Source organism: Perognathus longimembris, chromosome 9 (assembly GCF_023159225.1).
Source record: "Perognathus longimembris pacificus isolate PPM17 chromosome 9, ASM2315922v1, whole genome shotgun sequence".
NCBI classification, from domain to species: Eukaryota; Metazoa; Chordata; class Mammalia; order Rodentia; family Heteromyidae; genus Perognathus; species Perognathus longimembris.
Genome location: NC_063169.1, coordinates 40,148,073 through 40,175,637, shown reverse-complemented (window position 1 = coordinate 40,175,637; position 27,565 = coordinate 40,148,073). Strand labels below are relative to the sequence as shown.

At 38.0% G+C, this 27,565-nt stretch overlaps 1 protein-coding gene across 1 annotated transcript in view; it reads right to left on the bottom strand.

Annotated features, from left to right (window-relative positions):
* Window positions 1–27,565, bottom strand: part of Slc35f1 (solute carrier family 35 member F1) — a 420,595-nt gene that overhangs the window by 40,561 nt on the left and 352,469 nt on the right. Inside the window, exon 3 of the mRNA XM_048353981.1 lies at window positions 25,395–25,522. Within this exon, the coding sequence (XP_048209938.1) occupies window positions 25,395–25,522 (128 nt within the window). The remainder of the gene's footprint in view (window positions 1–25,394; window positions 25,523–27,565) is intronic.

The following is a 27,565-nucleotide window of genomic DNA, read 5'->3' as shown; positions in this document are numbered from 1 at the left end:
CATTTCTTTTTTTTTCCCAGAGCTGAGGACCAAACTCAGGGTCTTGCACTTTCCAGGCAAGTGCTTTTCTGCTGCGCTAAGTCCCTAACCCCTTACCCATTTTTTTTTAACTAGGTTAGTTAGTTAGACAATCCTTACTTGTAAATGTCAGGGGGTCATGTGGGTAGAGGGATACATTTAGAAGAAGAAAAGGAATAGAAGAACACAATGAAGACAGCATTTCTGTAATATTTAGATGGGATCTCAATACTTGGTCACTAAATGTACTGATGAATGGAAAGACGTGGTGTCACTGGCTATAAGAAGGAACATGGGAGGTAATGGAGGTTGTTACTGGAACCTGGAGCAGGGCAACTCTTCCTTTTGCAGGAACTGCTGTGGAACTGACTTGTGCTCTTCATAGGGAAGTGAGCACTCTTTGTAGGGAAGTGAAAACACATTTAGAAATGCCCGCAGAGGGCAGTACTGCCTCAGTTTAGAACCACCAAGACCCTTATCTTTCAAAGTTTGAAACTCACAGGTCTGAAGTGATGGGCTCAGACAGCTGTTATACATAATTATTATTTCCCTTTTTTGTAATAGCGGGATTTGAACTCAAGGTCTTGGACTATCAAGGTAGACACTACTAGTGAGTCACACTCCAACCCTTTTAGTTTGCACTGACTATTTCTAAGATAGGATCTTTTGCCCTGTCCAGTCAAGAGCATGGACTGTCACTTGCCTATTCTATATGTTAAGTTGTAGTAGCTGAGATAACAAGAGCATGCTACAACACTCATCTTATTCCATTGAGTCTTTTCTGACTGGGCTGGCTTGGAACCAAGAGTCTATGAATCTTAACCTCCTGTGTGGCTGAAATGACAGGATCATGCACCTGTAGGAAGCTATTGATCGAGATTTAACATCCTGAACTTTTCTGCTTAGGATAGCCTCAAACTGTAATCCTCCCAACCTCAGGCTCCCAAGTAGCTAGGATTATAGACACGAACCACTTTCTCTAGCTTGAATATTGATGTGTTTTGAACAATGAAGGTCAATGACGGGAATATTTCATTGCTACATCTGGTGGTCTCATCATGGCATCTGTAACTACAGATAGCAAGTGGTTTGGCAGCTGCTGTGAGTCAACAGGCTGGTACTTTTTAGTGATAGCTCTTTTTGTCTCCAGCCTTTCCCCTGTGGTTGTGTAGCATAAAACATACGGGAAAAATAAATTTCCAACTGTTTTCTGTGAGCATAACTTCTTAGGCGAGAGCTTGATAGAGTAATAATAAAAACAATAATGATGATAATAGCATTATAACAACTCCCTGTAACTGGGATGTTTATAAAGGGCAGGGGGCAAATTCCACTTAGGATTCTCTCCTTAACCTGTTCTTTGCATTCATTTTTTTTCTCTCCAAAAGAAAGTTGTAACCCATTGTGGTGACATGCACCTGTAATCCCAGACAGGAGGATGGAGAGCTCAAGGCCATAGTGAGCTACAGTGAAAGGCAGATCCCATTATCTGATTTTGTTGGTGACACAGACACTATAATTAGCACAGTGGCTCAGGAAAATTCTCCAAAGTCATGGTGACAACAAAGAATTATTATTTGTAACTTGAAGTTTCAAATAACACACTTGCATTAAGTTTACTTTTAGAGCTTATAAACCATTTGTGCTATTTTTTAACTTAATATTCTTCACAACAGCTTTTTAAAGGAGTTAAGATTATATCTACTTTTAATACATCCAGGAAGAAAGCCAGTTAGTGTTAGAATTGGAACTAAAATACTTATTTCCTAATTCTTACCTTCATTATTTAAGCTCTGAAAACAACTATATTTAACTATTGCAATCACAACCCTATAACATCATGATAGTGACTGGAATGAAATTCTGGGTAAGCCAAACATTTTCCCTCATCATTGTCTATTTGGCCTCTGGCCCCAACCAGCCCCATTTATGCAGTGACTTGCAGAGTTTTGCCATTGCAGTTACACATGTAAAGATTTTGTGGAGACATAGACACACATCTGCCTGAAATAATCACAGATAAAACATAGCCAAAAATAAAGGGAGAAATTCCTGCTTTGTAGAAGAAATTGAATGGCAAGTGAGGATGTCACAGGAATTGTGGAATTTAGCTGACCTTCACTGGGCATCTACTAAATCCTGGTGTACAATGAGTCAGTGGATAAATATAGAGATGATGGGGATACTCCTCATACGACCTTCATCCATTGATTGCATTTTGTTGTGTGACTACACATTATGATCACACTCAGGCTCTGTGATAGGGAGGTAAAATTGCTCTGTTTTCTGGGAGTCCTAGCGTAATATAAAGGCATAGAGTAAATAGTTACCCTGGGTTATGCTTTATTTTTGTGTACTTTTAAAACATAAGCCTATCTTATGCTTTTCCATGTCCTTAAATTTACATATATTTTATGGCTTGGACTCAGGTCTTCTGTTTGCTAAACAAGCATTCTGCCATTTGTGACATATCCAAAGTCTTTTGGCTCTTTGTTTTTTGGATAGGGTCTCATGCTTTTGCCCTGAAAGTCACCGATAGAAATCCTATTGCCTCTACTCCTGGGATTACAGGCATGTATTGTTAAACCTAGATATTTTACTTCATTTCTTTTGATACATAATCTATGTACCTTAAAACTGACCCTCTTAAGATACAAAATTAACAGGCCTATGGTGCATTTGTGCAGTTGAACATTGAGGGTGGGGTGACAAGAAAATCTAGGGACTTCATACAGGAGCATTGCCCAGCAAACCAACACCACACATTTAAGAAAATCCCCAACTATTGCCATTTTATACTTAAAAATGCAAAAACTTGCAAGGCTTGATCTTAATCTTCAAGCTATGGCCCTTAACTGTCTTCAGAGAAGCTGAATCTAACATTGTGTCCATTCTCATAAAATCTTAACTTAGAGGCTTTCTTTTGTGTCTAAAATGCTCCATCTATTTCTTTTTTCTCTAATGTTCACTGCCTGTGGTTCCAATCACCTTACTTCTTTCCTGTAGGATCCTAGCCAGCAGAGAATAATAGAAATTTCCATTTTTGAAAGTCAAATGGGGTGGATATTGGTACCTTCACATGATTTATGTAAAAGACTCAGGAAATGAATGGAGATTAAAACACCAGCTGATTAGACATGAATTGGAGGAGGTAGTCTTGCTTCCCAGCTCCCACTCCAATTTTAACTTCACCAAATCTTTTAGGCAGATACACTGGGGAAAATGGTCATCAGGTCATATGCTCTGTCTCAAGGATCTTTCCCACAAGGGACAACCCTCAAAGCCAACAGAACCGAAGGAAGCATGCTGAAGACTTTTTCCTCCTTTCTAAAAATGCGAAGACATTATAATCCTATCACATGGTAAATTCTCCAATTAGATATTGAATATGCTATTTTGCCTTTGGGGCTGAGTAAGCAAGGGATGGAGAGCACCTCTCATTTTCCCAGCTTTGGAATAGAGGAAAAGTCTTTCCTGACTTGATAGTATGGTTGGAGAACAGGAATCTCTCCACACTCTTTCTGTACCAGTTTGGATTTGATTGACATGTATTTCATGCATAACTTCCATCAAATATCTACATATCCTAATGTTGAACATTAATGATAACAACAAAATCCCCAGAAGAAGAAAACCAGAATCTATCAGAATAGAATGTGATTCTATTCTTTGAATAGAATCTTAACAGCTCCATGACCTGAATTTTCTGTGGTTTCTAAATTTCATTTCTTGAGTATAAACTGCTTTCAAAAGAGATAAAACAAAATGTTATCAGAGTGTAAAAACCTACTTGGCAGATTATTCCTCCTCAAAGGAAGGTGATTATACACACACACACACACACACACACACACACACACACACACACACACACTCCCCAAACCCAAGTGCTTCCATTTCAGTAGAGCATAATGAGATGACCTCATCCCTCTGTCAATTCTCAAGGCCAAAAAGAGACTTCTCCAGCAGCTTCAGCTCCTCATTAATGTTTCCCTTCAGCTATTCCAGGGCAAAAGCTCCCCTCACCCAACCAGCTGTCAGAGTCTGAACCCGAGGCAACTGGTAGGTGATTCCTGGAAAGAGAGCATTTCCCTGATCTTCCCTCTTGTTTCTAATTGGCAATTCTCCCTGGTCTCTAAAAGTGACATATATTATAAATTCATCTCTGGTGAGGACAACGGAAACATTAATAGGGAAGAATTTTTAAAGAGGCAAATTTCAGAAATAAAACAATGCCCCCAAAAAGTCCTCTTTAGGCTGAGAGTCCTACTGAGGAGAGTAGAGTATCGTTTGTGAAATACACCTTCCTGTGTCCATTTTCATTCGGTAGTGCTCCCAGAAGAATTTAAAAATTTAACCAGGAGTATGATACCAGGGTGAAATATCTCTTATCTGCAACAGACTTGTCTGGTAGATAATGCTCCTCTCTCTCCCCTATCAATCAGTTCGTAACCATGAAGCTTTCCTTCCTAGGGTTATTTTATTCAAATCCGCCTCCCTGAACACCCATGCCTTAGGCCGTACCGGTCCAGCTTTGTTGTAAAAAAAAAAAAAAATTCAAAAAGCCATGTTTCTCAAGAGAGCCAAACTAATAAAATGTGCTACTGTGCTTACTACTTGATAGTTCTTTTCCAAGAAATGTCTTGTTTTGTGATTTAGAAGAGATATTTTCACCTGTTTTCTGTTTTTGTACTCATAGGGATTTGAGCATGTGAATTTTACATGTCACTGTGTCTGTCATCAAACTTCCTTAGATGCTCAAGTATCTTCACTTTCCTGGGTTTCAGTATGAGGGAGAAGGGACAATGCCATGCACTGAAAATCTGGGACAAGTTCTAGAAATCTAGGTGACCAGAAGATTCAGATAATTAGACACAGGCTCTTTAACATCATTGCAGGGAAATCTGTCTCCTGTGAGAGGAGAGCTCTCCCAGAGGATAAATTCCTTCTTTGTGAGCATCTTCGGAGTTAATCACCTTAACAAGCTTTGATTATCAGATTGCAAAGTAGAAAGCAAGGAACATTTACCAAGTCTATGCCGGGTGCAATGATCAGTTCTTATTTTTTCCCCTATTTTACAGATGAGGAGATGGAATTCTAAAGACAGAGGTGACACTTTCTTGAAGACTTATGGTAGTAAGTGTGGCAATCATAAGTCCTTAAAATGGAAGTAGTTCAAGTATTCTAGGACCAGGAAGTGTGTGATTCCTAGACATCCCAGTCTAACAAAGATTGCTGAGCTCAACTCAGTCTTGTAATGTCTCTCATGTGGAGAAAGAGGAAACTATTGAAAAAGAATCACTAGTTGAGAGTATTGATCCTGCGGGTTTTTTTTTTTGTTGTTTGTGTGTGTGTGTGTGTGTGTGTGTGTGTGTGTGTGTGTGTGTGTCTGTGTGCGCACGTGCATGTGCTGGGGCAAGGGCTTGAGTTCAAGGGCTTGGGTGTTGCCCCTGAGCTGTTTTGCTCAAGGCTAGCACTCTACCACTGAAACCACACTTAACTTGTGGCTTTTTGGTGATTAATTGGAGATAAGTCTCACAGGCTTTCCTGCCTGGGCTAGCTTTAAATTGTGATCCTCAGATCTCAGCCTCTTGAATAGCTAGGATTACCGGTGTGAGCCATCAGTGCCTGGCTTCACTATGAATTTTTTTATGCTAAAGAAAATGTACATTTAAGGCAAAGCATATGAGAATTAGAATCATTTATTTTTAGTGAGGAGTCTCTGCTTTGAATGTTTGGGGGAAAGCGTTTGCCTTAAGTAAGCAAGCCCTCACTTGTCTTTCTTGTTTATAGAATTCATGAACATGGGAATATGAACGATAACATTAAAGCAAGTATACATTTCAAAGCACATATTGAAGGAAATGAAAGATTTCTGATAAAATATTAATTCTACATTAATTTTGCATTACTTTTGATTCCTTCCAGCATTAAAACAGCAGGAAGAAACAATTTCAAAAGCTCGAGAAAAACATTTTGTACTTTTGGGAATCTGCTTTTAGGTCTAAGTCACTGTTATGTATGGGTCTTATGAAAAACAAAACAAATTTAAAAATAAGACCAAATCCCTGTAATTTTAGCTACTTGAGGATGGAGTGGGTAGGACATCACTTTGAAGCCAACTTTTGACAAAAGAAGTATACGAACCCATCTCATAATAAAAACCCAAAGAAAGAGGGCACATGGTTCACACCTCAGCTACTCAGGAGGCTGAGATCTGAGGATCATTGTTCAAAGCCAGCTTGGGCAGGATATCCCAAAAGTCTCCAATCTCCTATTAGGTACCAAAAAAAAATCTGGAAGTGGACCTGTGGCTCAAGTGGTAGAATACTAGCCTTGAGGAAAAAAGCTCAGAGACAGTGCACAGGCCCTGAGTTCAAGTCCCAGGACTGGCACAAAGAAAGGATGGGGGCAGGGAGTATAGCTCAAGTGGTAGAGCATTTACCTAGCAGGTTTAGTTCAATTCCCAGCAAAACAATCACATACACACACACAGACACAGACACACACACACACACACACACACACACACACACACACTCCACAAACCAAGCCTTCATCACCTTATACTAGTCGTTTACTGGTTTAACCAACAGATAATGATCAGATGCTTACAACTTGCTCAGCATTGCTATAGATGCAAAAGAATATTGGAGAGAACAAAACACACTATACCTAGGACAGAGTAGATAGTCTCTTTGTGTGTTTCTACAATTTCTTTCCTGAAATACAAACCCAACTTCTTTCCACAAGGACTTGCCTGGTATGGAAGGACATTCTAGCCTCCAATTTTTGGACTTCTCTTTTCCTCCCTCTTCTGGGACATCACTCCATCTGTTATCCCCTACCACTCTCCATCTTTATCCCTTTCTACTGGAGGTTTTCCTTCATGTAACGGAACATCCTGATCTTATTCTTATTTCCCTTTGCTGGGGCTGTAGATATTTTCCCTCCCACCCTCACAGTCCGACTGAAGGTTAATTTACTGTCACTTCTTTTGTTCTGTTAGTCTCATCCATGCCGCTAGCTATCTTTCAAGGGAGAGCTCCCTCACGCCATCATCATCAAAGCTGAACTGTGGGCCCCTTTTGATTTCTCAGAGAAAAACCTCCTGCAGCATTTGGAAAACTACTTTCTCTTTGAATTCTCTCCTCTCTTGATTTATCTTCCTTCCCTGCAACCTTTCTAGTTTTTCCTTCTGTTTCTCAGTGGTCTCACTGTCTTCTTCTCTGAATCCCTCTGAGTTGGTGCATCTGTGGCTTCAATCTTTGGCTCTCTTCCCATATTCCACACATGCCACTCTCACACCCTTTCTGCTGCTAAACTTCTTAAAAGTGGTTTCTTGAAGCTAGATCTCTCCATCTCTCTAACATCCACTCAACACTTCAACTCACAGCAATCTGCTTTCTGTTCCCTCAAATACCAGCAAAATTGCTCAGAATTACATTCCATATTTTTAACCCAGAAGAGTTTAATCCTTGTCCTACTCAGTGTAGACTGTGACATTTCTTTCTTCTTTATGGTGCTGTTGGGTGCCCAAATCCCACCCAATGTCTTTCATTCATCCTACCTTCTCACAGCTCTTATGGACTCTTTGTGGGGGCTGCTGGTTCTACTCTCATCTCTTTAACACTGTTCTCAGAACTCACTGGAGTGTCTCTTCAGATCACTCTACTTTTATCATGAATGAGTCTACCCAGTAGAAGAGAGGTGGTTTTAAAGTCACCTCTATTATGATGGCTTCCAATTTTATATCTCAAGTCTGGATGAATCTGCTGAACGTCGGTTTTCCTCTCCTTTCTATTTACACTCACTTCATTGTGATCTTATTTGGCCATGATTTGCAGCAGCATCTCCTTGAGAAGGATATCCAAGTTCCTAATTCCAATTCCTATCTTTCTGTTAGGCCCCAGCCACCACACCAAGTGCTCAAATGCTGCCAGGATGGAAGCAGAAATCTTTGCTTTTCTGTGTCATAGCTTCTCTTTCCGGCTTTCTTCATTTCATGGCATGGTATTGCCATTCATACAGTGATGTAGGTCAATAACTAAGGAATCATTATTCTATTTTCTCCCCCTCCTTTTTATTTTTTATTTTTTTTGGTAGTTCTTGGATTTGAACTCAGGCTTGAGTGCTGTCACTGAGCCTCTTTGTTCTCAAGGCTAGTGCTTTACCACATGAGCCACAGTACCACTTCAGGCTTCATCTGAGTATTTCTTAGAGACGAGCCTCATGGACTTTTCTTCCTTGGCTGGCTTTGAACTGTGGTCCTCAGATCTCTGTTTCCTAAGTAGCTAGGAATCACTATTCTTGACTCTTCCTTTTCTTTCTGACTTCCACTAGTTCCCACACAATTGCTCAGAATTTTCTATTGGTTTGGTCTAGCCATTTCTGGTAACTTCTGCAGTTATCTCTGACTTCCAGTCACCGTTAGAAGTGACTTTAGTTATCAGTCCCTTTCCTGAATAATCACAGTCTATTTTCCTCCAACAGTCCTGGTGCTCTAAAAATGTAAATTAGGTCACATTAATTCCCAGCTCTATACATTCTAATGGTTTTCCTAAGAACAACTTGAAAGTCTATTCCTTTGCTTACAGATCTTATATGATCTGTACCTTAACCTCGATTTAATCTTACTACTTACAGCATTACTTCCTCTTTCTAATTAGTAAATAGGCTATCCTCATGCTCTTACCTTGTGCTATTTGCATAAAGCTCTATTCCCAATAGCAATGCATTTTTATTTCCATATAAAATTCCCATCACATATTTTATTCCTATTGCATTCTGTAGGAAAGACAGAAACTATAAACATTCCATAGAAATGAAGCTTTATGAGAGTCAGAACAGTCTTCTCTGTGTTCCATGTCTACTGCCCATGGAAAAGTATATACATACACATAACATACACATGCTAAGAACATGAGTGAATGAAACATGGATTGAGCCTTCTTCAGTTGGCTTTAAATAAGTCAAACCTTGCCTCTTCAGAATCTCTTTACTTGTCCTATCATGTCACTGCTTCAAGATTAAACCATGCTCATAACCGTTGCAAACTGCAAATCTCATCATGTTATCTCTTCCCTAAAAACTCTCTGATATGGACTAGTTCCTTTGTGATCTGTCCCTGGCCACTCTTTAGCCTCTTCTTTGACTATTTCCTCTTGTGACTTCCATGCTGCTGGCTATACAAGATAGTACGTTCAGGAGATTGGCTGTCCATCAGGCCTATGGTTGACAATACTGTATTGTGCTCTTAATTTGTCAAGAGGGGTAGCACTCATGTTAAGTGCTCTTACCATAAAAGATTGAGTCAAACCACCTCAGAATATCACAAGTCATGTTGAAGTGTTTTTAGTTCTGTAGTATGTTTAGTTCTGTAGCATGCTTGGTTTTTCTTGGCATGGTCTTTCTCCTACCTGGAGTTCTAAGCTTCTCTTGACACTTTTTGTGTGCCTCACTCAGACCTAATCTTTCAAATTTTAGTTCAGACAATACTTCTTCTTGGCTCTGTAAGTCTCAGTTAAGTGCTCCTTGAGGCACTTGATAGAGATGTGCACTTACATGAAAACAAAATTATTTTCCTTTCGGACTATAGGACTCAGTTTATCTCTGTAGTTAGCATGTTTCCCACACATGTATTTTATTTTGTTCAAATATATTTATGGACTATTTACTATGTGTTAGGCACTATCCTAGGAAGAACAGAAACAAGTTTAAAAAATTTCCCTGATTTTTTGAATTTGTAAACATATGCAGGAAAAGACAGAGTAAAATATATGGTGTGTCAATGATGATAAGGGTTATGGAGAAAAAGAAAACATAGGAGAGTCAGGAGGTTGTGATTTTTAAACAGACTGGTAGGGAAGAGCTCGCTGAAATGGTAATGTGTGAGCAAGTCATGAGGTACTTATTATACTGTGTGGCAGATAGGAGATGGTTGAATGAATGAATACCTAATGACAGTGAATATTTCCTATTTTTGTGAACTACTGGGGAAGATTTGCTTCATTGAGGGAACTGCAACAGCATGAAGCTACTTATTGAAATGAATTCTGCTACAGGGAACTAAAGGTGATCTCCTTGTGCAATTCCTACTTCCTGTGGTCATTCTGGTCATTACCTGGCCCAGATGGTGCCACAGTTCCTAATCTACTCACAGCTCTCCCATGTAATGGCCTCAGGAGATGCCAGATCACGTTCTGCCTTCCTGTTCAAGAGCTCTCCAGTTGGAAATAGCTCCAATTCAGAAGATATAAAGGAGACAAGTATAGGAAGAGGAGAGACAAAAATAATTCCTGTTATCTTGTCAAAGTTTATGTTTCTGTGAATTCTTACTGCTTGGGTTTCTAAAACTCTTAGCAGCATTAAGACTGTAATCTTCCCTCTTAAAGCAGTTCACAGGGGCTGGGAATGTGGCTTAGTGGTAGAGTGCTTGCCTCGCATGCATGAAGCCCTGGGTTCGATTCCTCAGTACCACATACACAGAAAAAGCCAGACGTGGAACTGTGGCTCAAGTGGTAGAGCGCTAGCCTTGAGCACAGAGAGGCTCAGGGATAGTGCCCAGGCCCTGAGTTTAAGCCCCAGGCCTGGAAAAAAAAAAGCAGTTCACAGGCCTTCACTGATTCATGAGCAAACACATGTCTTCAAATGCCTTGCCCAGGGAGACAGGCAACACATGGTTTTCTTCTTTAGGTGCAAGGACTCTCTCCTACTTTATCCATTTATTATTACAGGTGTATTTTGTGTAGTGGATTTTGTGTAGTGCTCAATTGAAAAAGAGCACTTCTGTCAATGGAAGCAGTTAAGGCATAGGAATGTTTTATCTCTGCAAAACATACAGCACCCTAAGGAGCCTGTCTAAGTAGTGCTGAGGGAACTAAGATCTTTGATTATGAAGAAGGAACAGCTCCAGGCAGGATCCTCTCCTCAAACCACAGAAAAATACTGATGGGCTAGGGAAACTTCCCCTTGCCACCCATGTTTGTTAGGTGTAAGGCACTTTGAAACCTGTCTGTGAGGTAGGGTCCTAGTCCATTCAGTCTGCTATGATAAAATACCATAGATTGGGTGGCTTACAAACAGCAGCAATTTGTTTTGTATGGCTCTTGGGACGGGAAGTGTGAAATGAACTCACCAGCAGATATGACATCAGGTAAGAGTTCACACCATGGATCACACATGCTCATCTTTCTGCCACATACCCACATGGTAGAAATGTCAGGGAGGCCACAGAAGGTCTCTTTATCCCACTTGTAGAAACTCAATTTTCATGATCTAACCACTTCCGAAAGACCCTAACATCCCATCACACTGGATAGTTAGGAAAGGGTTTGGACCTATGAAGGGGTGGGAAGGATGAAAACAGTTCTTCCCCCCCTTCCTCAGGGAGAGCAGATTTCAATATTGTCTCCAACCCTATCCATTTAAAAAAATAACTGCCATAATAAGCAACCACAAACTCATTGGCTTAACACAGTACAAATTCTTGTTACTAAACTGAATATCAGGAGTCCTTGAATCCAAGTGTTAGCCGGACTGTGCTCCTTTTCTGCAGAATCTTGCAAAAGATTCCTTCCTCATTGTCTGCCTTGAGAGGCTGCCTGCACTCCTTGGCTGGTAACCACTGCCTTTCAATCTCCTTCTAGTTCTCAGACCTCAGCTTCCATTGTTACAATTTCTTCTCTATCTGTCTCATCAAAGAACTTTTGTGATCACATTGGGGTCATGCAGATAATTCTGGTAATCTCACTGGCTCAACAGCAACAGTCTAATTACCCCTGCAGCTCGCCTCTTGCCTGTGACAGCGACAGGTTTACTCATTACAGGGGTTAGGACTGGCATATTGTTGAAGGACTATGACTCTGCCTGCTTCTGAAACTATCTATGGTCACGCATAATGAAAGGTATGCTTTAAAAATAATGAGCTTTTTCAAGGAGAAAGAAAATTGCCATTTCTATAGCAGGATGTGCAAGTGTTTACATACCTAATCTTCTGTGATATACTGGAATTCATTCATCCGAACATTATTGTCATTCAAGATAGTCACTCTGGAAGGTCATGGTTCTATTTTAGTGAAGCTAAGATCATTCAAAACCACTTAGAAATCTTGGAAATTGTCTTCTGAGCATTTATTAATAGATGCAATTGCTTATTCTTTGAGGCCAGGTTTTATTTTTTGGAAAGACCCCAAATGCAGGATTAAGCTAGATAATCCTTTCTAGATCCAAAAAACTAATGTATAAATAAATATGAAGGAAAGATTATAAAGAAGCTTTCATGACTTAAAATTGGCTTTGAAGAAGATTTCAAGAGAAAAATTCTAAAATATTTTGCACAATGGCAGCCAGAATAGAATATATGAATAGTATTGAAAGAAAACCACTTTGAAGGATAGTATGGATTCGCATGTATTTATTTTTTGCTGTGTTGATGAAATTACTTTTTTACTTAGATGGTGTGATGTTAATACTTCAAGTACATTTTTTGTTAAAATGTACAGAGAATTCTTTCATAAAAAGATGTCTCTAGTGAAATCATGCAGAAATTGCTTATTTCTTAGTTCTTTCACTATGTTGCCCAATTATGGAAGGCATTCATTAACCACAATCTCTTTTCAAGCCTATTATATTTCATGTTGTGTAAACTTTATAGGACATAGTATTATTTTTTAAAACTGAGCCAAAAGATTAAAATCCTCAAATGGTACTCAACATAGAAAATCTTTTGTTTTTTGCTCATATTTCATTTACAATTTTAATGTCTCAAAAACTATGAAAATAGGCAAAGAAACCTGTTGAAATTGTTGTGAGAAGGGAAGAAAGGAGATGGATAGAAGGGTGAGACTCATTTGATTAATTGTACACATGTGGAACTCTAAGTGTGATATCAACTTTTGTATAAAAATGTAAATTAATAAAATGCTTGCAAAAAGAAACAGGAGTAATTACTTGACAAACAACAACAACAAAAAACTCAAAAACAAACTATGAGATTACCAATTATGCAAGTTATAGAATTTTTCTGGGAAAAAAAACACAGTGAGAATGATTTAGAATAAAAGTAGGATTTTCATAACATGGAGTTCATTTCACTTAGCATCATCTTATGCATTCATAGGGGCATAGCTATTAGGCTCTTGTGATCCTCTGCTGTGACTAGCCTAAACCTGTGCTAATTATTCCCTATGAGGGAGACCATAGAGTCCATGTTTCTTTGGGTCTGGCTCACTTCACTTAGTATAATTTTTTCCAAGTCCTTCCATTTCCTTACAAATGGGGCAATGCCATTCTTTCTGATAGAGGCATAAAATTCCATTGTGTATATGTACCACATTTTCCTGATCCATTCGTCTACTGAAGGGCATCTGGGTTGGTTCCATATTTTAGCTATGACAAATTGTGCTGCCATGAACATTGTTGTGCTGGTGGCTTTAGTGTGTTCTTGTTTGTGGTCTTTTGCCCCAAAGCGGGGAACGACTGTTATGTCACGGTTGTAATTACTTTCAACATGCCAAGTGAAACCATAGCTTCTATTGTTGATGATCCTTTTGTATCCCCTTCCTGTGGTTGTACCTGCACTATCACTGTATCTTATCTGAGTACATTGGAAACTGTATATACTGGTATTAGAACTAGGAAAGTGAAAGTGAATACCAAAATCGAGAGGAACAGGATAAAAAGACAAATGACTACAAAAGTAATACGTACAAAACTGTTTGGTGTAAACCAACTGAACAACTCACGGGGGGAGAAGGAAAGGGGGAGGGGGAATGAGGGAGGAGGTAACAAACAGTACAAGAAATGTATCCAAGGTCTAATGTATGAAACTGTAACCTCTGTGTACATCACTGACAATAAATCAGAAAAAAAAGAAAGAAATGTACCCAAGGCCTAACATATGAAACTGTAACCTCTCTGTACATCACTTTGACAATAGAAAACAACAACAACAACAACAACAAAAAAAACCAAAAAGCAACACTTAGAAACCATTTGGTGTAAACCAAATGCACAACTCTTGGGGGAGAGGGGAAGGGAGGGGGGAGGGAAATGAGGGAGGAAGTAACAAGTAAAACAAGAAATGTACTCACTGCCTTTCACATGAATTTGTAACCCTCTGTATCACCCTTTGACAATAAAGAAAAAATGGACAAAAAAATTAAAATTAAAAATGTAGGATTTTAGCTTTCTATAAAATAGGTCTTACTTATAAAATTCACTTAAGCCGTGTGCTGGTGGCTCACACCTGTAATCCTAGGTACACAGGAGGCTGAGATCTGAAGATCTTGTTTTGAAGATAGCCTAGGTAGGAAAAGCCATGAGACTTATCTCCAATAGACCACTCCAAAAAATCTGGAAGTGGCATTGTGGCTCAAGTGGTAGAGTGCAAGCCTTGAGAAAAAAGCAGCTCAAAGACAGCTATTTTTTTTTTATTTGCTTGGCCATTAGAAAACATTTTGTATTTGAACATCATGTTTTCTCTTTCTGCCTTTATTTCTCTGTTGCTCCCTCTTTCTCAGACACCACACACACACACACACACACACACACACACACACACACACTCACACACACACACACAGAGTCACTAAATCTAGTTGTATTTTCTTACTTAAATGAATGAAACATTAATTTCAACTGTTCATTTTGTTCTCTTGTCCACTCCTAATTCCCCATTTGTGCTTTGCAAGGGGCACATACACCTGGAGTTCTAATGTGGTTGGAGGTCACAGATTAATCTGTGTAAAGAGATATGGGGAAATCTAGGCTGCTCCTCCTGTATCCTATCCACCCTTATTTACCAGACATGTCAAGATAAGCAATTTGGTCACCAGATCTAAGAATTTAATGCCAAAACTGTGGTGTGACACTTGGCTACAGGAGTGCTTCACTTTCCACAAACACAGTAGTGGACAGAAGACCTAAGGAATTAAGTATGAATTATTAGTCATACAAAAATGTTCACTGCAGTCCAAGGCAGGACACTTGTACCACAGGAGACATTTTTCTTAGTTTTAAGTGTCAAGTGGTCGCATTCCAGACTTTTAAGAATTTTGTTTTGTTTTGTCTTTTCTGTTTTTTAAACAGAAAAGCCATATTGAAATGATTAAATGGCCATATTAAAATGATTTCCAATAGGATATCACTGAACTTACTTAAACAACTCTCTATGATGCTATTACTGCAAAACAGAGTAGATTGGATGAATTTTCTCCACATCTAGGAGGAATATCATTCATCTTTACAAGATTTCACCTCTATCAACTGGCAAGTGGTTTCACCTGAGCTAATACTGTAATCAATCAGTGGCAAAATGAATTGGAATGTGGGTTTCCTAACCTTCTCTTGTGTTTTGAGCAAGTTCTTTTTATCAAACCACTTTGCATACAACTGTGGAATTCATGGCTCCTTTTAGATATGCAGCCCCAAAATTAGACTGGAGAGAAAATAGGATGGGTAGACAAAATGTGTGTTCTTTATTGTTTCCCTAAATGGATGGACAGATAGAATCCAGAAAGTGAACAGTGTCTGAGTAGAAGGATTTAGTGTTTATTAAGTATGTATTATGAATTAGAGATTCTACCAAGGTCATGGGTCTTCCAATATGGTTGATTGACTTGTCATAAGGAGCACTGGGGGTGATGGGGGCACTGTGGAAATACCTACTTGTAGGAAGGATAGAGGAACTTCAATTGAGAGGGAATTAGAGACTACATTAGGAGCTGGTAGCACGAGCAAAGCTATAGAGACTATTATCAGTGATGGTATTATTTTAGCCTTAGGGCTAGTAGAGAAATAATAGGCTATTAATGCAATATTGTTTGCATACTATGATCACATGAGAGGAAAGAATTTTATTCTCAATTGTAGGTAAAAAAAAACTAATACTGAGAGAGAGAGAGAGAGAGAGAAAGAGAAAGGAGAAAGAATAAACATATAAGGGCATATCACTTATTTATAACTTGTCTTTCCGGCACCACTGGAGTGGAAAATCATCAGGGTCCTGCTTTATCATCAGATTTGTGTTGTCAATAAGACCCAAGTTTACAGATCCAGCTCAAATGTTATCTCTGGAGCCTTCCCTGTCATGCATAGGCTGTCACTTCTCTGTAATCCCATGGCAATTTGTATATAGCTCCATTTCATCCTGTTCCATTCTGCTTTCTAATTTGCTTACAGACCTGTCTTTCAGGAAAAAAAAGTAATTTCCTCATTAAATCATACCCCATACCAGCCAGTTACCTGCAAACCAAGTGACAAATAAAAAGAAATCAGGTTCTTTAGTGAATAAAGAGATGTGTGATGAGCTTTAAAACATATAACTGACTTTCTTGATTGGTTCACCAAGGTAGGATCTAGAATGGAGAAAAGAGCCTCTGACACTCCCAAGTCTTTCTGCAATATATCCAGAATTGATATTCCCAGATATATGAGAGTGTCTTCCAGATTGTAAGATGTTGCTGCTTCCTACCTAGAGCCTGAGCTAGGAGGCCTGGTGTCTCTGTTAGGAGGAGAATGACACTCAAAGAAGTCCATGTTGGAGAGGAAGAAGGGACAGATTTTTTTCCATTTTACCCATGGGTTGCAAGAAGAGAGAGAAAATGGAGGGAAGAGAAATAAGTGTTAAAGTTGAGTCTTATGTGGCCAAAAACATTCTTTCTGCACTGAAGTCGAAGGGGTAAGTTGAAGGTGGGGACACAGGTCAACATGCATTATATACATATATTGCTTTGTTAAATGGCAAAAAAATATCCAATACATATCCTACAATATCAAGAGAAGCAAGGAAAGGGGTAGATTGGGAGGGATATGTGAAGATATAGAAAGGGAGTCACTGATCAAAATGCACTGTTATTCATAAATTGCTTTGGCCACATCTCCACTCGCATCTTCTGTTATTAGTTTTCTTTGACATTTACCCAAAGGATCACAAACAAGGCCATAGTAAAGCACCAGCACAATCATGTTTTTTGCAGCATTATTTACCATAGCTATAATATGGGACAACCTAGATGCCCCTCAGTAGATGAACAAGTCAAAGAAATATGGCATATATACACAATGGAATTCTATGCTTCTATCAGAAAGAATGACATTGCTCCATTCATAAGAAAATGGAAAGACTTGGATAAAATCATACTGAGTGAAGTGTGCCAGACCCAAAGAAACATAGACTCTGTTTTCTCTCATTGGGAATAATTAGTATATATCTAGTCTCAGCAGAGGATCACAATAGCTCATTGACTATGTCCATATGCTCATATAAGATGATGCTAAGTGAAATGAACTCCAAGATATGGAAACAAATGGTTTTTCATTGTTGTTATTTTTAATGTACGATGTGAAATTATTTATTTTTCTTGCTTTTTTCTTCCCTATGGTTTAGCCCCTGTTGTCACTGTATTTGATTTTGGTACCCTGGGTATTGTATATCTGTTTATCTGAATTAGGGAAGGAAAGGGAAACATCAAAATGATGAGACAAAGGACAAAGGGTGAGCAATGCAACAGCGATACTTACAAGATAATATGTTGTAAACTAACTCTACAACTGGCTTGGGGTGACATTGGGGAGGAGAAAAAGTGGGAGAAAAATGAGGGAGGAGGTAACAAGTTAGACAAAAAAAAATGTACTCACTACCTAATGTATGAAACTGTAACCCCTCTGTATATCACCTTGACAATAAAATTGAATTAAAAAAAAAGAATCTAAGGCCTAGTATCCAAAGTATGTTAGAGCTCAAAAAATTAAGCCCTCAAAAATAAAGAAACAACAACCCAATTAATAAATGGGCTAATGACTTAAAGACTTTTCAGAAGAAGTAAAAATGGACAATAGCTACATAAAGAAATGTTCAACATCTCTGTCCCTAAAGAAGATTCAAATCAAAACAACACTGAGATTCCACCTCACCCAAGTTACAATGGCCAATATCATGAAAACTAACAGTAATAAATGTTGGTGTGGATGTGGTCAAAAGAGAACTCTATTTGTGGGAATGTAACCTTGTTGTATGGAAGGTTCTCAAAATCCAAATATTTCCCTATGACCTAGCAATTCCACCCCTGGGAATTTATCCAGTAAACCAGAAACAAGGCCACACTAAAGTTACCAGTGCAAACATGTTCACTGCAGCTTTGTTTACCATGTTCAAGACATGGAATCAACCCAGATGCCCCTCAGTGGATGAATAGGTCAAGAAAATATGGTATATATAAGCAATAGAATTCTACTCATCCATCAGAAAGAATGATATTGTAAGGAAATAGAAAGATTTGGGAAAAAACTTATATTAAGCAAAGTAAACCAGACCCAGAGAAACACAGGTTGCACAGTCTCATTTGTGGTAACTAGAATGTGTCTATAAATTTACAAGTAAATGGAGTGGTATGCAAGTGGTTACAAATGAATTAACTGAAGTATAATAGATTCTTTGGAGAGCTCATCTATTCAGCTCTAGAGCTTACTTAGTAGTATACTTCAAATGTATAGTGTCTCATAACATTGTCCATATAAATAATGAACTTTTTGATGATTAACTTACTAGAGGTGATTTGTATGGCTTTGCCTAGAGCAAGCCTTTAGAAATCCATCCTTCATTCTTTAACCCATCTGTTTATCCAAATATCAGATATTTAAAGCATTTATCATGGACACAATGCTGTGTTGCAACAAGTATATTACTTCTGCATTTATTCAAGGATCCGAAACCTATTCAGTGTTTATTGTGTATCAAGTACCCAAATTCTATCTTCAAAGGCTTTATGTACCATGGGGAAGAGGAATTATGTAAATGAGCAATGATCACATAAAGTAGGAAGTGATAGTTACCATAAGGAAAGTGGAGATGAAGAAATGAATAAAGGATAGGGCAGGATCAAATTCAAGAGTTCTTGTACTGCATGCATGGTTATTAGAGAGTGGGTGGGAGAACGAAGGGGGAGTGCCATTTTCCTTGTTTTCTGATGGCCTCACGATGCTACCTGGGAAAGCTCTGTTATGTAGACAGGTCTACAGGATGTTTTTAGGAATGAGCATAGCCTATTAAAAATTCAGAAGCAGTAGGACTCAGCAAGACTTGAGTGTTATGGGAAGCAATGAGATGAACTGTAGTACGTATCCATTCTTCAAGCTTTGTAGAATTCATCTGAGGGCTGGGATCACAGTGCATATTGGAGTGGCCAGTACTTGTTCCAATATGCACAAGTCAGAAGAGAGGCCTAATAGAAATTGCTTAAAGAATGCACAAAGTTCTGAAATACGTATTGTGCAACAGGGATTTGGTGTCAGAGGTTCAGACCCCTCAGGGTGGTTAGCAAGAGTACTGGAAAACAATTTCAGTGTGAGTTAATTTTAATTATTAAGTGCACATGTTTGAGGAGACCTGCTTTTCTTATTTCACAGCAGCACACTGGTCTCATCTGTTCACATTTTAGGACTGCCTGGCTGAGAAAAGATGAGTCATCTTTGGGCAAGAAGTCATAAAGTCAGTATTTCTACTGAAATGGTTCATATAGAACAGTTATAAAAATAGTCAAGCTGTTTAAACGTATCCAAATGTCATCACTAATCTGTCTCAAAGTCACCGCCACAACCTATTCATTCTTTGCAAGAGATAAAAACCCACAAATGTGCCTTTAGAATAAAATCCTTATAAATCCAAATGAAGGCATTACAATCTCTCTTTTTTACTTTCTGATAAAAGAAAATAGCTGGATTTCTTCAGTTCCTCTATTTTATCATTGTTAGTTTTCCCCACATAGAAGTTATCCTTTTTTGTCACTGTTAATTTCCTCTAGCTTCCTCTAGCTTTCCTCTAGCTCCTTTCCTTCTACCTTCCTCACAGTTCAGTATTATTATTAGAGAAATGCAACAAGCTATTACTAAATGATTTTTAGAATGGCTAAAATAAAAATATAAGACCAGATATTGCAGACATTAAGGAATAACTAAATTACTCATGCCCTACTGGTAGGAATGTAAAATGATACAACCACAGTGGAAGTTAGACTGACAGTTCCTAAATTTAAATATGTAGAGCTGGTAATGTGGCTTAGTGGTAGAGTGCTTGCCTAGCATGCATGAAACCCTGGATTCGATTCCTCAGTACCACATAAAGAGAGAAGGCTGAAAGTGGTGCTGTCGCTCAAGGGGAAGAGTGTTAGCCTTGAGCATAAGAAGCTCAGAGACTGAGCCCAGGCCCTGAGTTCAAGCCCCAGGACTGGCAAAAAAAAAAAAAAATATATATATATATATGTATATCTACCACATCACCTAGCAATTGAACTTTGGAGCATTTGTCCCAGAGAAATGAACAGTTTTGTTGATACACTGGACATAAATATTTATTGCAGCTTCTTTTGTAATGTCCTCAACAGGTGAATGATTAAGCAGACTCTAATGTAGTCATACCAGGATATATGACATAAACACGGAAAAGGAACAAACTATTAAACATACAGATGTTTACGTAGACTTAGAGAAACTATTTTTACCAGAAAAATCCAATCTCAAAAGGTTAAGTACTGTGCGATTCTCTTATATCGTGTGTCCTAGCTGACAAATGTGTAAGTGGAGACTAGAAGTTGTCAGCTGACAGAGACGGGGTAGGAGTTTCAGTGTGACTTCACATTCATGTATCAGGAAGGAGTTCTTTTGTGGTGATTAGATTGTTGTATATGAACCTATAGATAAAAATCAAACTGCATCAACACACATACAGAGGTAAAGGTAAAAAAAAAGAAAATTTAATAAGGTCCATTGTCTGTTAATACTATCAATATTTTGGATGTGATATTATACGCAAGTCACAGAAAATGCCACTGTTGGGAAAAGCTATGTAAGGGTTCAAAGAATATTATATATTATTTTTGAAATTTCCTATAAGTGTATAATAATTTCAAATACACTTTTCCCTTCATGCCTCACAACAGTGATTGTATGTGTGTATGATGATGGGGTAGGAGTGGAGTGTGTACTGGTCCTGGGGCTTGAACTCAGGGTCTGGGGAGCTGTCCCTGAGGTGCTTTTTGCTGAACAATAGACTCAGAGGTCTACTTCTGACATTTTAAGAGTGCCATGGACTTTCTGGCCCAGGCTGGCTTCAAATCTAGAACTTCAGACTTCAGCCTCCTGAGTAAAAAGATTACAGGCATGAGCTACCTGCACCCAGCTATGAGTAATGATTTTTAACCACAAAATTGGTGAATAAACTGAAAGGCAAGAGGATAAAGGGAAGAGGGACTCTTCTGATCTTTCTACTAAATTTTTCAAAAGGTTCAGAAAACCAGGTCTATGGTATCAATAATGAAGACTCTTTCAGTCAAACAATTGTCATGCATGACCTCAAAAGTCTACAGGACTGTTACCCTCAAAGCCACATTTTTCACTCTGGCACAGAAGACAATGCAAAATCTGGCTCAAACTTAACTTTGGGCTCTGCCATCTGCTATTACATTATAAAGTTCCTCTTGTTTTAGTTAATTCTTAAAACCACAGCCAAGTATCCTCTTCCTTCTGAGGACTTTCATAGCACTTGATTCTACAGACCCACATGTCACCAAGGCCACCATGCCCTTGTGGGGTCAGCCTTGCTTCCTCCCTCCCCCAGCCCATCTTGTTAAACTGCTCTCTTCCATCTCTTTGCCCAGCCCTATGACCTCATTCAGAAGTCACAGCCTCATTCTTGTCAGGCTCATCACCACTGGGCCTTCAGCCTGCTGTTTTATTTGCTGAATCTCTTTCCCTTTCAATTATTCTACCCTTCTTTTCTGTAAATATAATTTTATAGTCAAGGTGATGTACAGAGGTGATGTTACAGTTACATACATTAGGTAGTGAGTACATTTCTTGTCTAACTTATTACTTCTTCCCTAATTTTTCTTCTACCTTCCCAAATCCCTCCCCCAAAGTGTACAGTGAATTTATAGCATATTGTCTTGTAAGCATCACTGTTGCTTTGGTTCACCTTTTGTCCTTTGTCTTACCATTTTTATGTTTTCCTTCCCTTTCTTAATTCAGACAAACATTTATACAATACCCAGGGTACCAAAATAAAATAAGTGACAACAGGGGCGAACTTATAGGGAAGAAAAGTGCCAGAAAAAATAAATAATTTCACATGGTACATTAAAAATAACAACAACAATGAAAAACCACTTGTTTCCATATCTTGTAGTTCATTTTGCTTAGCATAATCTTATATAGGGATATGTACATAGTCATTGAGCTATTGTGATCCTCTGCTGGGACTATCCTTGACATATACTAATCATTACCAATGAGGGAAATCTATTCTTTTACATCTTAGTCTCACCTCAGATTTTGGAGACACCTTCCTAATCCAAGTTTAAGTCAGGACTTTTTACAAATGTCCTTATACAATTGTGTTGGTTTTCTTCAGAATGCTTATGCTTGATTATAACTACATATTCTTTTTGTTGCTGTTGCTGTTTGATGAAGGGCTGCCTTTCCCTTTTCATTTATGTTCATTAAGAACAATGAGTATGTGCTTTTGGTTATAAGTGCATCCATCACCTAATAAGATGTTTTCAACACAAAAGAATTCAGTAATTATCTTTTAAGTAAAGATCTGAATCAAACAGAAATGATGGTTCTCCAACATAGTCCTTGGGTTTTCTGTCATGTTCCTGATTTCATGTGAAAGGTTAGGTAGACATTTGGTCCAGAGACATTTTGTTCAGTCTCACAGACCCATTAGAATGGACTCCTGCTCGATTTTGTGAATAACCATCATCTCTGTCTCTTTTGAAAATTGTAGCACTTGGACATCTGTTCTTTTATTCTACTTGAAATTACCACCATTAAAGTACTTCTCCCTGTTGCTTGTTTGTAAGTTCCTGAGTGCCAAGGTGATTCACTGTGCTTCACATCATCTGTGCTAAGTAGTACATTTCTTAAATGCTTAGTATTTTCTTTATGGATTAATAGGAATCAGGCATAATGTGCTCAATTGATAAAGAATCAACAAAATCATTATAGGACCTTGTTCGTTTTACCAATTTTCAATGAGTAAACAGAATAAAATTGCTTACCAGTAACATTGATGATATTTCCAGAGCAAATGCCTTCTGTCCATTTATTATTATTTAGTAGGCAGTAGGTTTACTTGTTATAGGAAGCAAAAATGATTCTGAAACCACTAGATTTGACTTGTTTTTACTTAAGCTTTTTCTTTATTTGGTAAATTGCAATGAAGGCCAATTAATATTTTGCTGGAATATTTATTTTCTTATGATACAATTAAAATTTTTTCCTAGAATGTGGCATTAAACTGGCATCACAAAGTTAATTGGAGAAAGGTAGCTATGATGTTTTATAAGTCAAACTAACTATCTGAAGCTCAGAGATCAAGGTTAGAATTAAATTGTCACTGTCCCCACTCCCAAACCTCTTCTCCTCCCACCCCCAAAAAAGAAAATCCATGAAAATATTTTAGAAAACAAAGGAAAAAGTTAAGAGACCAACAACTGGTTGTGACTTTCCAATACTAACCAGAGAAAAGAAAGAAATTAAGAAAATAAATCCCTCAAATATATTTCCCCCTGAGTCCATATATTATTTTTTATTCTGGGCTAATAAGCCCAGTTTTCAATGAAGTCAACATTCTTTTTCTGTATTGCTGTACCTGTATACATATTCTAGGAGCCTCTCGATTCAGGAAGAGAACAGCTGGGAATTACTGTGCCCTCAAATACTGGAAGTTGATTCAATTTAATTAAGCTCTTTAAAAAACATTTATAATCTAGTATGTGCTAGGTTTTCTAATGGGGAGTAGAGAAAGTTAAAATAGATAATATCCTTTTTGTGAAAGAGCTTCCAGTTTAGTGGGGGTAGATATGAATACATAAACATCATTCTCTTATAAGAGACTATAGAAATGGAACTAAAAACAATGAACCATGGGACACCGGGCAGAGGGAGATGTTCCTATTGGGGGGCTTGTGGAGGTAGAAGGAAAGCTAAACTAGGTAGAAGGACACTTGCTGACTGTTCTGTGTCTATTGCCTCATACACTCCTCAGTGGGTGACAGATATATAATTGGGTAGGTTTGATTGCATTCTGACCTTATGTTGAGGTATTATTCCTCTAAAAATGTCAGTATAGAAACATTTCTTTGAGGAAATGAGAGAAATCTTATCTTGTATTGGTTGAGAGAGTCTAGGTCTAAGCCATTTTGCTTACAACATTCCCCTAGTCTTTTGCTCTCTGACTGAAGCTGCATTCTCCAATCTTAATGATGCTCTGGACTTTTGTTCAAGGGCTGTGGGCAAAAGATTTTTCCATCTCTCATTGATCCTAAAGGAAGAACTATAGATCGCCAACTATGGATCCTAAAGGAAGAACTATGGATCTCATTGATCCTAAAGGAAGAACTATGGATCCCCAAAGGAAGAACTATGGATTTGTGCTGGCAGTCATTTTATGACTATGAGAGAGACTTCAGGATAAACCCAGCAGAATGAACAGAGAAGGGAAAGATGAAAAGAAATAAAACTTTATAGATAACGTTAAGACATTTGACCAATATTCATGAATGTTCTTTATTCAGACATTTCAGTTATAGGAGTCAATTAATTTCTTTATCATTAAAGGCAATATTCAGTTAAGCTTTCTCTTATTATTTCAAAGCATATTGAACATTACAAAGGATCTTGGAATGAATAGGAGTTCAGTGAATAGGAGATGTAGAAGAGAAATGTTTCAAGTAATAGAAAAAAGATGATAAAAATATTAATGAAATTTTTATATGTGTATGTATGTCTATAAAACCTAAAGATATTATGGAGCACCTGTAGTGAGGGACAGCTATTTCACATGTACATGTATGAGAGAAAGGGAGACAGAAAGAGAGAGGTAGGAATATTGTATATTGTATATTGTATATTGTATTTTAGGAATCTCATTCTGTCCCTTCAGGAAAAATTCTTTCCCTCCAGAAAATAAATTCTACATATTTAAATGACCCCAGAGAAAACATTATTAAGCAGCTTGCTTACTTAATCAAAGTCTATTAACATTCTAAAAAGTCAAGTTGTGATAAAAATAGATTTATTTTTATCCTTACTAATAATCCTCCTGCTGACACAGGATTAGTTGGCAGCATTCAAAACTACAAATTATTTTCCTGCACTGTCAAGGATTATTGTGGTGTATTCAGAACAAAGAGTTCCAATTATGCTTGAAGTAAGAAAAATTAATGACATGGAAATGAAGCTCAAGTTAATTTTCATCCAACCCATCTCCCTCTTGCTGGAAAACTTACAGAATAATATTCAGATTTTAGAGAGATGAGACTGGAAATAAACTATCTGCAAATTGAAGCAGTCGAGAAAGGAAGAATCATCAGTACCTGGATACTGGTCAGAGTTGTGTACTGGTAAGCCTTAACCACCAGGTAATTGGCTTCCAAGTCTATGAGTCCCAGGATCATGTATTTCCACCATCTTCGTCGTAAAATTGCCAAGAGGTTTTCTTCTCCTGCATTACAAAGTTAAGAAGAAAGGAGTTAGGTGTTTCTTTTAGTACAGAATAAACCAACTATTTACATTGCTAATGATACAGCAGTGTGATTTTATTAAAAAAAAAAAACAAACCTCACCAAATATTTAAAGAAATGAACTGATCATTCAAAAAATCTCACTTTTTTTTCTTGGCACACGGTGCTCACAGTAGATTTTGGCTCTTCAAATTAGTTTCTGTGCCAGAAAGAGACTGGTGAGGTTATTAGCTCACCATGCAGCACATTTCTTGTGAATAAATGAAGGGAAAAAATAAATGCATCATGTGGAAATGAAGGAAGTATACCAGAAAGGCAGCATAGCACAAGTAAAAAACCATCCTAAATTTCAGGATTGTGCTAAAATAGATACAAGTGAAAAGAATACAGCCAAATGGAAAATGTCGTGTGTGTGGCAACAGGTTTATAGAAATATTCCATGCTGCTACCCGGAGACTGTCTTTGTTCTTGAATATCCTAGGCACACTATTGTGTGAGTGACAGAGAGAGAGAGAGAGGAAGTGGCGGTTCACTGTACAATGGAAAGAACCGAGTCCAGTTTTAATGCTTCCTACAATTTAGACCATATTGCCTCTTAAAATTGGTAGTATCTGAGCAGCCATTGAATCTCTTTATCATTATTTTCATATGTATTTCAAGCTGAAATAAATTTGTTTTTCTCAAGACAAAGCATTCTTGATAATAAAAGCTCTTTGTAACCCAAAAGGGCCTCACGGATAATGTGGTATAGAGAGACACTAAGTACATATTGAGTATTAATTCCTGCACCACAAATTATCCTAAAAAACTTCAAACCAGCCGTATTTATTATCTCACAGCCTTTGTGAGTCAAGAATCTGAGTATAGATTAACAGTATTCAAGCTCAAGATTTCCCAGTAAAGCTCCCAGCCAGGGATGCAGCCTAATCTGAAGGACTGACTGGAAGAAATAGCTATCTCTAAGCTCACTAACATGGCTGAAGGAAGCCCTTTCTCATCACAAGGGCTTTTTCACAATGTTGCCTCAAATATGACAATGAATTTACATTTGGGGTGGGAGGTGGGAGCGAGCAAGAGAAAAACTAAAGATGGAATATTATGTGTTTTAATATCCTAATCTCAAAAATGGCATAGCTATCCTACTCTATTCTGAAGAAAATAGTCAATAGGTCCATGACACTCATAAAGGAGGGCACATATCATCAGGTCATTTTTGAGACTGCCAACCCAGTGAAATTAGTCTATTAGTACCATTGCTTTGCTACTGTTGATCTTCAAAGAGCCTCACTTACCACCTGTCCCTGAGCCACTTCAAGAAGTTTGGATTCTGATTTCTGCTTTTGACCTTGCAGTCCTTTCAATCTCATGAAGAGTAGAGAGTGCAAAACTTTCTGGTGACACAGAATGCCAACACAAGTTGTGGTTAATTGGCAACAAAGAAGAGAGCGTCTCTTGACCTTTCAAACTCAGGGTTCTACCAAGTTTTTGGCACCACATTTTTCACAGCCTACACTCTCAACATGTTCAGTCTTTTTATCCCAATGAACTGTGCATCCCACCTTACTAAGTTCTACTCATTTTTTCAAAATTTATTCTTCTTTTTTCATTAACCTTGTGTGTACTCAGTTCTGAATTCTATATGATGACTCATTCTCTAATATGTTTCCATAGCACCTACCACATGCCATGTAGTTCAATGTTTTGAAGTAACTGAAGTGAAGAATTGGGAAGAGTATAAAGTCAATCTGAATATCCATAGACAGCTCTGTGGTCTGAGTTTCTCTTCTCATGGTTTTGAATTTCAATCCATGGCTGGTAGATGTGATTCCCAATGTCATTTCTTTATAGCAATTTTATTTTGTCAATGCCTCTGAAGAGCAGCACTGTCTCTAGTACTTATCTACATACTGGATAAGTCAACAGACACATCAGTATTTATCTTGCAAGCCAATGATTCTCAACTTGAATATTTGTATAATCTGTGAGCTTTAAAAAAATCCCCATATCAGGGAAATTTAATTAGA